Source organism: Lepidochelys kempii, chromosome 14 (assembly GCF_965140285.1).
Source record: "Lepidochelys kempii isolate rLepKem1 chromosome 14, rLepKem1.hap1, whole genome shotgun sequence".
Taxonomy (NCBI): Eukaryota; Metazoa; Chordata; order Testudines; family Cheloniidae; genus Lepidochelys; species Lepidochelys kempii.
The window spans coordinates 23345553-23362275 of NC_136393.1; the positions used below are offsets into that span (position 1 = coordinate 23345553).

A 16723-nucleotide genomic window follows, 5' to 3' on the forward strand; every position below is an offset into this window, starting at 1 on the left:
AAGTAGAATCTACAGTCGCTAGAGGTCCCACCATGCAAGAATACATGTTGATCCATGCAGACAGCGGGTTCTTGCACGTGATGGTCTACTGTGTGCTATCACCTATGGGCTACCCTCATTTATTAAACATATAGTATGGATCACAAGGTCTCAGTGAGTGCTCGGACCTGTTGTCTCTGTGGAGTGCACAAAGCTGCTGTCTCTGAAGAGGCCACGCTCAGTGCTTAATATGTGTGTAGAATAGGAGGGAAGGGGCATAAAGGGTGACAAACCCAGCAAAAAAAATGTTTTTAACTGAGCCAGGTTGCTGAGGGTTGCACTGTAAGCACTATCTTACCAAAGCTGCTGCTCCTAGATTTTGACAGGCATCCCACTTTTAGCACCAGCCACACTGCACTGGTGAGCCTGTCATCTCCACCCGTGGACCCGGGCCACCTGCTGACCCCACACAAAGGCTGCAAGTGACCACTGGGACTATCATCACTCAGGCTACCCTGCCATACCCCAGAGGTGGGTGCCTGCTGCTCTCCCTGGTGCTTGGTATGGTTCCCTGTCATACCTTAGCATAGGCCAGGCTAGATCCTGTCCTTGCCCCTGCTTGAAGCCAGTGGGACAGTCCCAGTTCAAAGGGGGTCAATGCTACTACTGGCCTGGCAGTAGCACCACTCCTGCCCTTGGTCCTAACACAGGTGGACCAGCAGAGAGAGAGGGGCAAACACCATCCTCTGAACTGTCTTGGAGGGGTGGTGGTGGTGATGGCCTGCAACACCCCATCCTCCGCCAGGCCTCAGCTGGACTGAGAGAAGGGCGGGGAGGTGGGAGAGGAAGGGCTGTGGCTGAAGGGGTGATGTAATGGGGAGGGGAAGGGTGATGGGAGGGGGAGGGAAAAGTCTTGTGGGGGAGGGGAAGGGAAAAGGAAAGGGGAGGGGTGATGTGATGGGAAGGTCCTGTGGGGGAAGGAGGAGGGGTGATGTGAGGGGGGAAGGGAAGAGGGGAAGAGTGGTGTGGGGGGGGAAGGTCCTGAGGAGAAGGGGGAAGGGTGATGTGATGGGCAGGGGAAGGTCCTGCGGGGGAAGGGAAGGGAAGGGGGAGGGGTGGTGTGAGGGGGGAAGGGCCTGCGGGGGAAGGGAAGGGGGATGGGCGATGTGATGGGGTGGGGAAGGTCATGTGGAGGAAGGGGGCGGGATGATGTGAGGGGAGAAGGGCCTGAAGGGGAAGTGGAGCAGAAGAAGGGGAGGGCAGAAGGAGTCGGGCGGGTCCGGGCTGCAGTTCGCTCTCCCCTCCAGCAGGGGGCGCTGCGCTCTCCCCCTGCCCCTCCCGCTGCCGGCCCCTCTAGCCCGCGGGAGCAGGGCCGCTCGATCGTCGCTGGCCGTCTCCTAGCAGCAGCCCCCTCGCTGCCGAGGCCGCCGCGCGTGGTCCGTGGGGTCGGGCGGCAGCCGAGCCCGGCCCCCTGGGTAGGTGTCGGGAGGGGCGCGAGCGAGGGCCCGCCCTCGGCAGGTGCAGGAGGCGGGGCCAGGCCCGCGCAGGTGACGCGTGCGCAGTGCGTGGCCGGGGTGAGCCCGTACGGCGCAGCGTGTGAAGCGCCAACCCCCAGGTACAGGACCAGGGGCGGGGGGCTGGTCTCTCGGTGCCTGCCCGGCGGGAGGGGAGGTCGCCCACGGATGAGGAGCCGTGGGGGGAGCCCCCACCCCCACCCGTGGGACCTGGCTGGCAGGGCCCCCTGTTCCTAGCCCAGAGTAGGCCCCTGGTGGCCCTGGCTGGCTGGCGGGGCTCTCCCTGGTGGCCCAGTGGCTGGGTTGACAATGGGCATTTGTCCCTGCAGAGCAGGGACATGGGGGGCAGCCGTGGTGCCCCTGCCCTGCCCTATGGGTGGGTGGAAGAGCTGCCATCACTCCGCATCTTACAACCAGGAATGGGGGGCTGGAGGGGGCCTCGAGAGGTAATCTCGTCTAGCCCCCCCCACCCCCTTCCGCCGAGCCAGACCTAGTGACCCTGGACCATCCCTGATGGTGTTTGTCCAACCTGTTCTTAGAAACCTCCAGAGATCCGGCTCCAGAGAGGCTCGGGGTCCCCCGACGGCGTTGCAGCTTGACGACCGAGGCCTCGGACGCCACCCCACGTGCAGGAGGGGACCCCGGCGGCGGGGTCCTGGGCGCGTGGAGGGCCGGGCGCCCCCTCCGCACTTGCTCTGTGCCCTCCTCCCAGGCAGCTGGGAGGGGCCAGGGCTGAGGTCGGCGGAGGGGGGTCTCCTCCATCTGTGCTGGTCCGCTGCTGGGCCACCGTCGCACCATCCCCTCCGTGCTTATACCCGAGCCGCCCACCCTCTCGGAGATGCTGCCCGCCTGTGCGGTCTGCCCCCGGTCGCTGGGACAGTCCTCCACACCGCTTCGGCATGTGGGGAATGACGGGGACCGGGCCTTGGGCGACCGACACTGGACAGGGAGCTCAATGTGGGGTGTGCGGCCGGGATGGTGCATGTGGGGTGGATGCAAAAACGGCGGTGGCCCCAGTCACGTTTGCCTCCCAGGCACGCTGGGAAGAGAGGGAAACCCTGGATCCCTGGGAGTGGGGTGAGGCCTTGGCAGCGGCTTCCCAGTGTGCCTTCTGGGACGATGCCCCCCCAGGTAATGCGGAGCCAGTTGGCGGGTGCCGGGCACCACTCCGCGTGCCGTCCGTCGCTCGCCTGCCTACCCCGTAGGCTGGAAGCGGCGGCGGGGGACAACCCAGAGGGATTGGAACCGTTTCCCTCACCCAGGAGCCAGGTATCTAGCACTCTCTGCGAGCCTCACGGCCCGTGGAAGGTGGTGGTTCAAAGACTTGTGTGGCCTGAGGCGGCCCATGGATGCCCATGGGGGGCCCCGGGAAGGGCGGAAGGGGGACCACCAAAGAGGGAAGGACTCTGAGGATGCCCATGCCCCCCTCAGTACCCCCATGCCAGCCCGCCCCAACCGCCCCCGGTCCATGGGAAGCCCAGGAAGGAGAGGAGCTACCCTGCCTCCCTCTCTGCGTTGGGGCTGAGAGGCCAGGGCCTGTCTTGCCCCTTCCCGCCTCCACCCACCTGGACTCCCACCCCACACTCTGCGAGGGGAGGGCGGAAAGGGCTGGGGCGTGGTCGGGGGGTCGGTCTGCATGTGGCTGCGGATTTTTTTTTCCGGGGGGAGGGGTAGCTCAGTGTTTTGAGCATTGGCCTGCTAAATGCAGGGTTGTGAGTTCAATCCTTGAGGGGACCATTTAGGGATTGGGGGAAAAAATTGGGGATGGTCCTGCTTTGAGCAGGGGGTTGGACTAGATGACCTAGCAGGTCCTCAAGGAATTAATTCTGAAGCACTTAGAGGAGAGGAAAGTGATCAGGAACAGTCAGCATGGATTCACCAAGGGCAAGTCATGCCTGACTAATCTAATTGCCTTCTATGACGAGATAACTGACTCTGTGGATGAGGGGAAAGCAGTGGACATGTTGTTCCCTGACTTTAGCAAAGCTTTTGACACGGTCTCCCACAGTATTCTTGCCAGCAAGTTAAAGAAGTATGGGCTGGATGAATGGACTATAAAGTGGATAGAAAGTTGGCTAGATTGTCGGGCTCAACAGGTAGTGATCAATGGCTCCATATCTAGTTGGCAGCCAGTATCAAGTGAAGTGTCCCAAGGGTTGGTCCTGGGGCCGGTTTTGTTCAATATCTTCATTAATGATCTGGAGGATGGTGTGGATTGCACCCTCAGCAAGTTTGCAGATGACACTAAACTGGGAGGAGAGCTAGATACGCTGGAGGGTAGGGATAGGATACTGAGGGACCTAGACAAATCGGAGGATTGGGCCAAAAGAACTCTGATGAGGTTCAACAAGGACAAGTGCAGAGTCCTGCACTTAGGACGGAAGACTCCCATGCACCGCTACAGACTAGGAGCCGAATGGCTAGGCAGCAGTTCTGCAGAAAAGGACGTAGGGGTTACAGAGGACGAGAAGCTGGATATGAGTCAACAGTGTGCCCTTGTTGCCAAGAAGGCCAGTGGCATTTTGGGCTGTATAAGTAGGGGCATTGCCAGCAGATCGAGGGATGTGATCGTTCCCCTCTATTTGACATTGGTGAGGCCTCATATGGAGTATTGTGTCCAGTTTTGGGCCCCACACTACAAGAAGGATGTGGAAAAATTGGAAGGAGTCCAGCGGAGGGCAACAAAAATGATTAGGGGACTGGAACACATGACTTATGAGGAGAGGCTGAGGGAACTGGGATTGTTTAGTCTGCGGAAGAGAAGAATGAGGGGGGATTTGATAGCTGCTTTCAACTACCTGAAAGGGGGTTCCAAAGAGGATGGATCTAGACTGTTCTCAGTGGTAGCAGATGACAGAACAAGGAGTAATGGTCTCAAGTTGCAATGGGGGAGGTTTAGGTTGGATATTAGGAAAAACTTTTTCACTAGGAGGGTGGTGAAACACTGGAATGCGTTACCTAGGGAGGTGGTGGAATCTCCTTCCTTAGAAGTTTTTAAGGTCAGGCTTGACAAAGCCCTGGCTGGGATGATTTAGTTGGGGATTGGTCCTGCTTTGAGCAGGGGGTTGGACTAGTATCCAGCAGCAATAGTCTTGGAGTACGTCTGGGCCCGAGTCTGGTCTCTCTTTTGCACACAACTGTATAACTCTTTGATTAATAGAATTATTTCTGATTCACAGTGATGTAAGTGTGACCAGATTCACACACTGCTTCCTGATCCCAGCACCATAGAAATATTGTGTAAGTTGCTTACTCATGCATTCTTATCACTTACCAGTACAGAGTCTTTGTGCCATTCATTTACCATTTTGTCTTGGAAACCTTCATGCTGCCACTGTTAAACAAATAGTATATACTGTGTTAATAATTCTCCGTACTCTGAAATCTAAGTATACCTCCTTCTACAGTATCATTCTGCCCTGCTAGCTGCTGGGTGTGGAGAATTTAAAACATTTCCTGATGCATCTAATCCCCAGCAGAGCTACAGAAATATGTTGTCTCCTTTTTTAGGAAAATTCAAATGTGTGTACGGTGAGGATTTGTTGAAGGAAATTTCAGAGTTTACATGGAGCGCCAGGTATCATTAATCTATAAACAGTTTGAAAAGTGCTTTTGGTACAAAATACAATGAATTTGAGATGATTTTCCTCCTCATTGATGTAGAACAAAGTACAGTTAGTGGAGTTTTTCAAAAGTGTAGCTGCAAAACTGGCTAGATCACAAATACTAGATATGATGATAGCATTTCTTAAGTGTCTTTTAGCTCTATTATAATAAACTGAGGAATGGGGACAGTATCTGAACTTTGTGCTGTTTTGTTACCATTTGTTTTGTTAGAATTGGAAAAGGTACATAGAAGGGCAACAGAAATGATTTAAGTATATGGAACCACTTCCATATACGGAGAGATTAAAAAGACTGGGACTTTCAGCTTGGAAAAGAGACAACCAAGGGGGGATATGATAGAGGTTTATAAAATCTTGAATGATGTGGAGAAAGTGAATAAGGAAGTATTATTTATTCCTTCATGTACCACAAGGACCAGGAGTCACCCAATGAAATTAATAGGCAGCAGGTTTGTAACTAACTAACAAAAGCAGTTTCTTCTTCACACAACGCACAGTCAACCAGTGAAACTGCTTGCCAGGGGAGGTTGTGAAGGCCAAAACTACAATGGGGTTTAAAAAAGAATTAGATAAGTTCATGGAGGACAGGTCCATCAGTGGCTATTAGGGCCTTACCAAATTCAAGGTCCATTTCGGTCAATTTCATAGTCCTAGGATTTTAAAATCGGTAAATTCCATAGTTTCAGATGTTTACATCTGAAATTCCACTATGTTGTAACCATGGGGATCCTGACCCAAAAGGGGGCCATAGGGGGTCACAAAGCTGTTGTAGGGGAGGGTCACTGGATTGCCACCCTCACTTGTGCATTTCCTTCAGAGCTGGGTTCTGAAGGCTGGCACCATGGAGCTTCCTGCAGCTGGGGGAGGTACCCAGAGCTGGGTCTGATCTCCCCCCGAGAGCAGCTGTGCAGGGGAAGAGGAAATCCTGTCCCTCCGCAGCCTTGCTGGGACTAGCAGCTAGAGCCTGGTAGGAGTCCCCAGCTGGGGTGTCCCCAGCCCTGCCCCTCCCCTCCAATAGCTAGATTTTACAGAGGAGATTTGATTTCATGGTCCGTGACTCATTTTTCACAGTCGTGGATTTGGTGGGGCCCAACTATTGGATAAGATGGTCATGGATACAGCCCCATGCTCTGGGTGTCCCTAACCTCTGACCCCCAGAAGCGGGGAGTGGAGGAGGGGATGGATCACTCGATGGTTGCCTGTTTTATTTGTTCACCTCTGAAGCTCCTGGCATTGGCCACTGTTGGACGACAGGATACTGGGCTAGATGGACCCAGTATGACTGTTCTTATGTTCAGCCTTTTCATCTGGACTAATATCTCTTATGTCTGTAACTTGAAGTCTTTAAACTATGATTTGAGGACTTCAGTAACTCAGCCTGACGCTAGGGGTCTATTACATGGGGGAGGGGGGAGATTCTGTGGCCTGCAATGTGCAGGAGGTCAGACTAGAGCTAGATGATCACAATGGTCCCTTCATACCTTAAAGTCTATGAGTCAAACCTCTTTTTGTGAGCTCACTTCATTTTTAAACTTTTCAATTTAAACATTTCAGAGCTTGGCATTTGAACTGCCAGGCTTATAAGTAGTGAAATATTTGACACTTTCTAAAAAGCCTGTTTCTCTTCTAACTTATTATTTATGAAATACTCAAAAAGGGTTTGTTTTTGTGTCTTCTTCCTTTTCAGGTCCCATTCGAAAAGCATGCAACTGAAGCCATGAGTACAAATAAACAGTGGGATGTTAACAAAGCGCTGGCTGTTGCCAGCCTCTTCCATTTTTTTTACAGTGCAGGAAACGCCTGTGTCATTCCATTTTTAACTCTTTACTTCCGGCAGCTGGGGTTGACAGCCCCTTTAGTAGGTATTATCATAGGAATTAAGCACTTGATATCATCTCTCTGGGCTCCACTATGCTCCTACTTTGCAAAGAGCCACAGTAAAAGGAAAGTTCTCATTACTGGATCATTGCTGTGTTCAGTGGGAACCGGTTTGCTGCTTACACTTGTCCCACCCTTGAGCAAGGATGTCATGTACAAATATTGTAATATAAGCCAGCAATCAAGTAGCTTACTGAATGCAGTAGAGGTGCCTGACATGAGTCTGAACAATCTGAGTGCTGTAAATCCCAATACTGTTACCAATAAAGAAATGGTATCTGCAGAAACACTAAGAACAGCTACAAATGTTTTGGTGATGAGTGGAAAGCCACCGCTAACAAGTTCAGCTTTCCAAGAATTGTTTACCTTTATGGATGCACAAAAGAAGAATGGTGAAAGAACTGGTGAAGTGGGCACAACTGCAGACCTTTACCATAATAGGCCTTCTGGCAAGATAGCTTCTATGAATGCAATTAACCAGATGATACAAGAACTTGAGACACTCGCTTCAAATGAAACACAAATCCGTAGGCTTGAGAAGGAAAGCAAAACTCCAGAGGTTGAGCTGTTGAATGTGAATGGTAACCCTGAGAAAAACCTTTCTATTGGTGGAAGTACTGAATTTTCTTTATTTCAAACAAACCCTCACCCTGCTGGTCGAGCTTCTTATGTTTTTGAGACTCTGTCAAGTCACCCTGAGAAAGTTCGGGATGTCAACTTTGAGCTCCTACAAGATATTAACTTTCTTGACCGTGAGCACCAGATTTTTCTCATGGTGCTAGGTGCTGTTGTGTTTTGGGAGCTGTTGGCTGCTCCTCTCGAATGGATGGTTGATGACAGTCTTTATGAATATCTTGACTTTGTTGACGCAACTGACAGATATGGGAAGCTTTGGGTTTGGAGTTATTTGGGTGCATCTGGAGGAGCCTGCAGTATCACCATATTTGTGGATCAGTTGAACTGCTTCCTCAGTGCTAAAATCTCTCGTCTCTCTGTGCACTTCTATGGCTATGCTGTACTGATCACACTCACATTGCTCATCAGTGTCTTTCTTCCTATCCATGTTTCCAAGAAAACAGAGCATGTGAACAAAACTGTCAAAGCTCTGAACCTCATTGGAAGTGATGGCCGAACAATTCTCTCTGCTGTCACCGTCTTCCTTACAGGAGTCATTGGATCTACTGTGCAGAATTTTCTCTTCTGGCAAATGCAGGACCGAGGCAGTAGTGAATTATACATGGGTCTCTCAGTGGCTATTGGACTGATTGCTGAAATTCTGCTTTATATCTTCAAAAGCAAGTTACTAAGGGCTCTCTCAAGTAGTGGTACTGTTGCACTGAGTTTAGGCTGCCTTTCAGCACAGCTTCTGTACTATTCGTTCCTGTGGAATGCGTGGTCAGTACTGCCTACTCAGATGTTGTGTGCCTTCAGCAACGGTGCCTTATGGTGGGCAGTTAATATGTTGGTTGACGATGTAGCCAGTCCTGGGACGGAGAGAGCTCTGCACATTGTCCTCCAGGGCCTCTCACATGGTTGTGGAGCTACCGTGGGAAGCTTTGCAGGGGGATTTGTTGTGAGCAACTTTGGCTTCGCAGTTCTGTACAGGGCATGCTCTATAAGTTTGGCACTGTGGTTAATCTTGTTCCTGATAGTCCAGTCTAAGTTGCCTCGGCAGAAAAAAATTAATTATTCTCGTCTCCTGGCTGCAGATCCTAGTGATGAGAGTGACTCAGACGAGGAGAAGGAAAGGGACTGGCTAGTGAAAGCTATGAAAGATGAGAACTTCAATAGGAATTGGTAACATAATCACATTTGATCAGCTAATCTGCAGTAGAACAGATTCAGAGTGTAAAGATGAAATTATTAGGCAAGAGGGAAGGAAATGCCCAGGAATGACTAATAATTCCTAAGTGGTGGAGTATACAGTGTACATATTTGCTTGGAAAGCCATGTATAAAAACTATGTTTTATAAATCTTTTATTTTCTTAAGATTAATTTATAGTAAATATTTGTAGCATTTTTTAACTTAATCATTATGTTTCCCAAATCCAAGTGGAAGGCCTTTTGAGATATGCATTTGCTAAAATAAATAGATCTCCTAAGTCCCAGGGTGCTGCTGTAACCACAGTGCTATCCTTCCTCTACCTGGACTCTGTGCAGACTGCATCTCCATATTAAGGGTAGAGATGGATAGAGCCCCATCTTTTATATCTTTCAAAAGATAGCTGCTACCTGCTTTATTTTGTGCAAATTAAACATGGCACTTTTTACACCCCTTTGATTGGGGTCAGTTTGGGCAACGTGTGTTTTTTAAAGTACATTATTCAGTGCCTTTGGACAGGAATATATCTGCAGTTCTCAGGGGCTGGTAAATGAGTAACTTTAAAGAACCCCTGAGATTTGTCCAATTATAATCTCAAAAGCATGCAAATGCCAGCATAGTTTTCTTCATAGGCACCTACAAAATAAAAATGATTTGGCTGACCTCACCAAAATGTCCATATTAGACTTTATTAAAAATGGGCCATGAGTCTTTTTGCCCTTCAGGCTAAGGTTGAGTGTAGTGCCAGTGTAGTAGTTATATTGTCTTTCAAAAGTTTACATTCTTCCTTTGCAGACGGATGAGGTTTAATACTTAGTGGGTGTTTCGATATAGTTTGCTAGTTCATGCTTAAAGTTTTACAAACCATGAGAGTGGTAGCTGCAAGCAAACTAAATATTTTGGCACATTTAACATGCAATAGAAGCAGGGCTCATAAAAGAGCTGTAAATAAAATAATATGCACTTGGCTTAATTAATGTTTGACCTAACACCTTCCTAATTCAGTAGGAAGTGGCACAGAAGCGACCAGCAAGAAAAGGGGATACCATTGAGTGGTATTTTGTTGCTAGTTACACATCAGTAACTACTGATCTGTATGTCAGTCATTTCAACCCAATAAGCTGCCTTCAACTTGCTGGCACAAATCCACTTTGTCTTGCAGCATACTCTACTAGAAATGCTTTATATAGAGAATTGTCTTAGTGCCAAGAATAGCTACAAAACTTACGTTATCTTGTCCATCAGAAGGAAAAAAAAATGTTACTATCTTATAGGAATTCAAACCAAACAAGCTGGGAACAATTTTAGTGTCAAAATAGTTTGCATCTCAGCCCTATTATCGCGTGATACCTCATCAGCAAGTGGTGGTCAGTAGTACTTAGCACTAATTACTTTTTTTTAAAAGTTAAAAGATATCTGACAGAAGCCATAAGTAAAATAAAGAAATTGCGAGTACATTATTTAAAGGGACAGCATCTGTTAGACACTCTGATACATGGGGATGTTTAGATAAATAGAGAGAACTTAAATTTGGCCCAAAATTTAGTAAAAACAGGCTTTTGTAAAACCTCAGACCAATGGAAATGTACATTTTTAAAGTCCAGTGAAAACAGGTTTTTTTTAATCAGAAACAGTCCCCTTCAGTGGTTGAAACTCTAGATTTTACAGCACAAAAATCTGGAAGTGAAACTGACTCAGGGCTCGTCTACAACAGACATTAACTACGTCTGTTTCTACTTAAATCTGTGCAACACCTTTGTGTAGACACTTCCCATCCCTTTCTCTGCTTGTGGCTGTGTCTATCTCTCCAGTACTCCCTGCCCCAGCAATGAACAGTGAGGGCAGTGTGCAGAATAATAGGTGATTCTCCTGCCCTTCAGAGGCTCAACTTGCTGGTTCGACAGCATCCCCAGGCCCTTCCACCCACCAAAGCAAGGGACAAAATTTAATTGTCCTTGACATTCACTTAACACCTTTTAGTTGGTTTTTTTTAGCTGTAATTCCATTTGCTTTAGTTGGCTTCTGTCATATCCCTAGCATTCTTTGAACAACTATGAACCTTGTCAAGGCTTTTAATGATATTAGGACTCAAAAAACAACAACCCCATGTCAACTAAACTGCCATTGTGTAGAGTACATACGTATTCACTCTTGTAAAATAAGTGATGAATGGGTACGCTTGGTGGATTTAGAAATACACCCGCATCAACAACATGTACTTAGATCACCTACTAATAGCCCAAAATTATTAATGAAATTCCTGCATGGATGTTTTCCTGTTTCACTATCATTTTTTGTTATTAATAGGAGTGTCATATGTAAGATATGGGAGCTAACTGTCATGCTCTACTTGGCACTGGAGAGGTCAAGTCCAGTACTATGTCCAGTTCAGGGCACCACACTTTAAGAAAGATGTGGACAAATTAGAGAGAGTCCAGAGGAGAGCAACAAAAATTATAAAAGCTTTAGAAAACCTGACGTATGGGAAAGGCTAAAAAAACTGGATGTGTTTAGTCTTGAGAAAAGAAGACTTGGGGGCAGTCGCTGGGGGGACCTGATAAGTCTTCAAATATGTAAAAGGTTGTTAAAAGAGGATGGTGAACAATTGTTCTCCATGGCAACTGAAGGTAGGACAGGAAGTAATGAGCCTAATCTTCAGTAAGGGAGATTTAGGTTAGATATTAAGAAAAAAATTTGAACTATAAGCATAGTTAAGCTCTGGAATAGTCTTCCAAGGGAGATTATGGAATCCTTGTTTTTTGAGGTTTTAAGATCAGATTAGATTGATTTTGGTAGGCAAGGCCTCAGTCACTAAAATCAGCAGATTGGTTGTGTAAGAAGATGTCAACATAGTCACTTTGCTGACCATAACTAATCTTTAAACTCTGCAGAACGTTACACAACTCTGATTCAAATAGCCAGAATTTGAATAACTGGTTGCATCATCTTATGTTTTGATTTTTATCACTGAAACCTAAGAAAATTACCTTCTTCACCATTCTAAGTTCTAGCTTTTTCATCTGTGTCCTATACAAACCTTGTAACGAGAGCTGTGTGCAGCAGGGTGGCTTCATTTCACAGTGTGACGCTGAAACTTTTCCTTTAGTTTCTATTCATGTGTGGTTCACATTTTCTGAGATTTCCTTAAAGTTGCACGTTCCAACAGAACTACAATCTCAAAGCAAAACTCAGGTGAAATTGTAAATTTTTCATGCTTTTGATTCAGAATTGTAAGAATTGTCCTGGGTGCTCCAAAATGATTCAGTGGACTCAGGAAACCTTTCCACAAAGCTTTTTTCACTTGAGTTTGTAATGAAATATAAAGCCAGGTGAGTTTCTAGAAAGGATTTCAGGTTTTGTAATGAATACTTGCCCCAGCTCTGCTTGTAACAAATAGATCTCTTCTAGTCCATTACCTTAGGGTGGCTCCAGTTAGCTGTAACTTCACAAAAATGTCAGATATTTTCAGCAATGTTCTATTACAAATAGGAATATTTGCATGTTCCAAAACTTAAAATCTGCAGCTCTCCTGAATCTGCCCTCTTTTATCATGGAATATGCTGCCTTTCAACAGTAAGACTTTCCATATTACTTTACCAGTAAAAATGCTGCTCATTCTTTTTGCCTGTCTCTGAAATATACGCTGTTCTGAGGGCTGTGTGAATGGTGTGCTCCAAATCAGATTTAAGCTCTTGGAAGAGTGAAATAAGATTGGAACTCGATATTGAATTGCTAATGTTGCAAATTCTCCAGATGGTACCTTCTGTAGACTTTATAATTGAAGATACCTTGTACACACTTTGAGATATTAAGCAAGTATTGACTCTTGAATAGGTGAACATGTAGGGAACTAACCCAAGAGATAAATATTGACTGAGACAGATATCAATATTTACCCTGAGAATTCTTGGAGCTTATTAAACATGAAGTCAGCATACAGTATATATTGCTACATTCATTCAAAAAGACATATTTTTAAAGACCCAGTTTCTACTTGTTCAGGGGCAGAGACTAAGTCTTCCTATGTGTGTGTGTGTACATTGCATAGCTTAACTGGCCTCAATCCTCATTGGGACCTCTGGGCACTACTGTAATACAAATACTGTTACTGTGCCCAAAGTCAATGATGCATACAAATTAGGTAAAGAAATGCCTAAAATGCTAGTAGTTTGTGACCCAAAAATAGAGGCTAGATTGAGGCACCTTTACAAATTTAATCTTAATATCTTCATTTGTAATATTTAGAAATTTTTCTGCTATGGCTATGGATTTCTAGTATAACAGTTTGCTTTCTTCATCTATTCTAACTTCCTTCTTCTAGGGTTTCTATAGTGACGATCACTCTAGTATCTAAAACTACTCCCTCCCAGTCTAATGGGGAGATAACGTTAGATGGCTAGTGAAAAAGTATAGTCCTGTGATCCAGCCAGCCAGGTAACAGAACTTTGTGTATGTGGTTTGATTGGACATAGAATGAATTCAAAAACATCTTGTAATTTGACCTCTGAGCCAGTCATGTTACTGTTGTTTGCATATGCAATCTAATTATTAACGATGATTCCAGAGTTCCCTACTGTTGATCCCTATGGAGTTAAGCAATAGAAAACAGCTGAATTATCACATGACTTGTCAAGTAATCAGGAGCCAAACATTTATTTTATAGTTCTTCCACAAGAATAGGATTTCAGGTTCACCAAACTGAAAAGAGCTGGTAAAACCTGGATGTAGGAACCTAGATTTTGCAGGTAACCATCACTGCCTTGTGTTGCCCAGTGATATATTTGAATGTGATCATAGGCAGAAGTTTAACAATGTGGCGGTTAATTGACAGTACATGGCCCTTGCTTCATCATAAAAGCATTTTTGAAGGCTTTGATTCTTGTGTATTTTGTTGTGTGCGCTTGGCTCGATATGAAAATTTCTTATTGTCTGCTCAAATAATTGCCTTTTTAAAGAGCTCTGAATCACCATGTCTGTCTTAATGTTTTCCCACCTGCAGTTTAATCTTTTTGGCATTTGTCAGCATATCTCAAATACCATAGAGACTGTGTTACTGTTTTCTTGAACTGGGCAATGCACTTTAATATTAAGCTTTTAATATATGTACCCTTTCTACTGGATATCAATGTACATGCACCTTTTGGCTTTTTATAGAAATAACTATGTACAGAGAAATAGTTGGGCTTTTAAGACATATTATTCAGTTACACTGGAAGTGTTGCTATTAGTAAATCAGTTCTTATGCAGCCTAATGTTAAAATCCTTTTAGAACAGGGTCCATTAAAGACTTTTAGCCTTGAATTCTAGGACTTAGGAAGGCTGTGCATGTAGTCAGACTTACACCTTTATACTTGAGAATTGATTTGCACAGGGCATGCTGACTGGAACATAAATGTGCTGGCCTGCTTGCTACTTGACTTCCAACCTTACCATGTGGAACGTCCAACACATCTGAATGTAACTTTTTCATTTGAAATTACTTCTGCCGTCCGTTTTGCAAAGTGATTTTATTTGATGATGATAGCGTGTACTGTGGAGCAAACTGACCTTCATGCTTTAATTGGATCATAAACTCAGCCATGTGATTCTTTAACTGTTGCTAGATTAAATCCTGTATTTTTAGTAGCACAGTATAAATGTCTAAAACATTCTCATTTTGGCCAATAGTGATTTACATTCCTGAAGAAGAGAATATCCCTGTAAATATTCAACTCTTCTGTTGATCAAACTGTTTACACTGTTGTTTTTCCCTGCAATGCAGAGCAGTGAAAACAAATCTGAGGTGATTCTCATTGAGAGCTCACAAATGGGTTTTATGGCAGATGATCTTCATTTAATGAGTTGAGTCACAGTCAGATGCTGGGATTCTTTTACATTTTACATGTCTAATTGAGGTACAATAATTAGCGGCTTGATTTTCAAAACAAATTGAAGTATAAATAAACCAACAGGTGTTTGTACTTGTACAGGAAACAGCCATTTCCTGCCTTTGCAGAGATTTTGGTTGCCTCATTAACAATAAATGATTTGACCAAAAGTTGAAAAGTACAGTGCAACTCCTAAAAACTTTTAGTGCATGAACTAGGAAGCCCAAGGTACTCCTTGGGCTGAACAGCTCATGAAAATACTGAGGTTATATATTTTCCAAAAAACACAATCTCGTCAACTGCCAGATATTGCATTCCTTAATACCCTAAATTACTGCATTAATACAGTGCAGGTGATGGTACTGTATTTGCAAATCATTGATTATTAAGAGGGGGAAAAGGTATTCACGTCAACTGCTGTGAATAATCACAGGTCATCCATGCTGGGTTCTGCTGCTGTCTTTCAATTTGAAATCAACATTTCCAGAATCCTCTGCCTTTCATAAACACTTCCTCATTTGTCATCTGTATATATTTGCACTGAGTTTACAAGCAGAATAAATACCTTTTTAACTAATCAGAAATGTTGTGTTGTTTAAAATCCTTGACTGACTTAAGACTAGGCTGTTTCTCTTTGCTCTTAGTTATGGGTGACTTGGTATTTCTGGTTTACTTCCATGACTTGTGCCCTTGGAACCTGTGACCACCTCATGACTTCTAATGGTTATCATTGCAGCCATAGGGTTGTGTTTTCTCTGTGGGTGAAGTTCGCTCATGGTATTTTGGAGTCAACCACAGTAGTATTTAAAATAATTAAAAAATCCATCTTTCCAGCTGAGCAGAGGGTCAGTGTTATGCTGGCACTGGGCACCACTCCATCCCATACTGAGCTGTACGGCTCCTGGGTGGGATTATCAAAAGCACCTACATGACTTTCACTGTCAAGAGAAAGTGAACAGGAATAGTACACCTGAGTCATTTAAGATGCTTTTTAAAATCCCAGCCTATGACAGGTCTCATCTTCAAAATCTCACTGCAGCCAATGGCAGCTGTGGTCAGTGTTTTCAAATGTAGGCAAGTAACTAGGAGGTCTCAAGCCCCTGCAGCTCCTATTGGCACGGATGGGCGTGCAGCACCTCTGAGAATGTAGACACTTATCTATGTGTCTAAATATGTATTTAGGTACGTGACTTTTGGGCACTTGGGTTTAAAAATATTCGTCCTAACTTGGTAACACTGCATCTGGATCAGGATCACTGAATCTATTCCTATGATGGGGCCTTGTACCTGTAGGACAGATCATTTCACCCTCTTGTGCCTCAGCAGTACCTGAAGCACCTTCTGCGGCACTGCTTCAGAGGGGAGAGCACACTGCCTTCTCTTTCCCCTTCACCTGCACGTTTGCTGTTGTCGTGTTCATCTTTCTCTGCCTCCCTTAAGAGAATGGCGGTCTCTTTCCTCAAAAGCCTCCATCCAATGGTTTCTCCAGATGAAACAATCCATTACAATTCAATTTACATTCAACTAAACAAAAGTATTTCTTGGAATAAAAAAGTTTGATACTAAATGCCTGAAATTTAGCTGTAATGGATGTTTTCTTGTCTACATCTACTGATTTATTCACTCAAGCTTTTAGTCCTCTCAAACACTAATGGAGGACTAATTACACTAATGTAATAGCTCACAATATTCTTGAGAGCTAGGTCAGTATTCTCTGTGCTTTACAGAGGGGAAGTGAGACACACAGAGGTGAAGCAATTAAACGAAGGCCACACAAGGAGTCTTTGGAAAAGCCTGGAATTAAACCCACATCTTGTGAGATCCAGTCCACTACCAGATCATCCTTCCCTCACTCTTAAGTTAGAGAATATTTATAAAATGCTAACACATCTTCTTTCTGCACATCTCTGTTTCTTGTACTGAGGGTCATGCGCCTCTGGGAAGGAATGGTTCCCAGAACACCAGCTTACCTATTGATACTCCCCATACACACACCTGCCTTTGAGGTGCATTGTAAATGTTAACACCAGCATTTG

At 45.3% G+C, this 16723-nt stretch overlaps 2 protein-coding genes across 4 annotated transcripts in view; both read left to right on the forward strand.

The window, feature by feature from the left end:
• The first annotated feature begins 1510 nt into the window (after positions 1-1510).
• MFSD6L (major facilitator superfamily domain containing 6 like) lies at positions 1511-15263 on the forward strand. Of its 3 annotated transcripts, none has more exons than XM_073310856.1 (2): positions 1511-1594; positions 6807-15263. In XM_073310856.1, exon 2 carries the CDS (start codon positions 6837-6839, stop codon positions 8796-8798), a length of 1962 nt encoding a protein of 653 aa, XP_073166957.1. In that variant the 5' UTR covers positions 1511-1594; positions 6807-6836; the 3' UTR covers positions 8799-15263. The 3 variants fall into 3 exon arrangements, with proteins under 3 accessions (XP_073166957.1, XP_073166954.1, XP_073166958.1); XM_073310853.2 differs by lacking the exon at positions 1511-1594 and adding an exon at positions 4650-4733; XM_073310857.1 differs by lacking the exon at positions 1511-1594 and adding an exon at positions 4779-6086.
• The window catches only part of LOC140897797 (bMERB domain-containing protein 1), a 75127-nt gene continuing 63076 nt past the window's right edge, over positions 4673-16723 (forward strand). Inside the window, exon 1 of the mRNA XM_073310868.2 lies at positions 4673-4733. The gene's annotated coding sequence lies outside the window, so the exon portion shown is untranslated. The remainder of the gene's footprint in view (positions 4734-16723) is intronic.

What these genes read in the sequence shown, in the direction of transcription:
- MFSD6L (XM_073310856.1), top strand. Translation starts at nt 6,837, where the DNA reads ATGAGTACAAATAAACAGTGGGATGTTAACAAAGCGCTGGCTGTTGCC.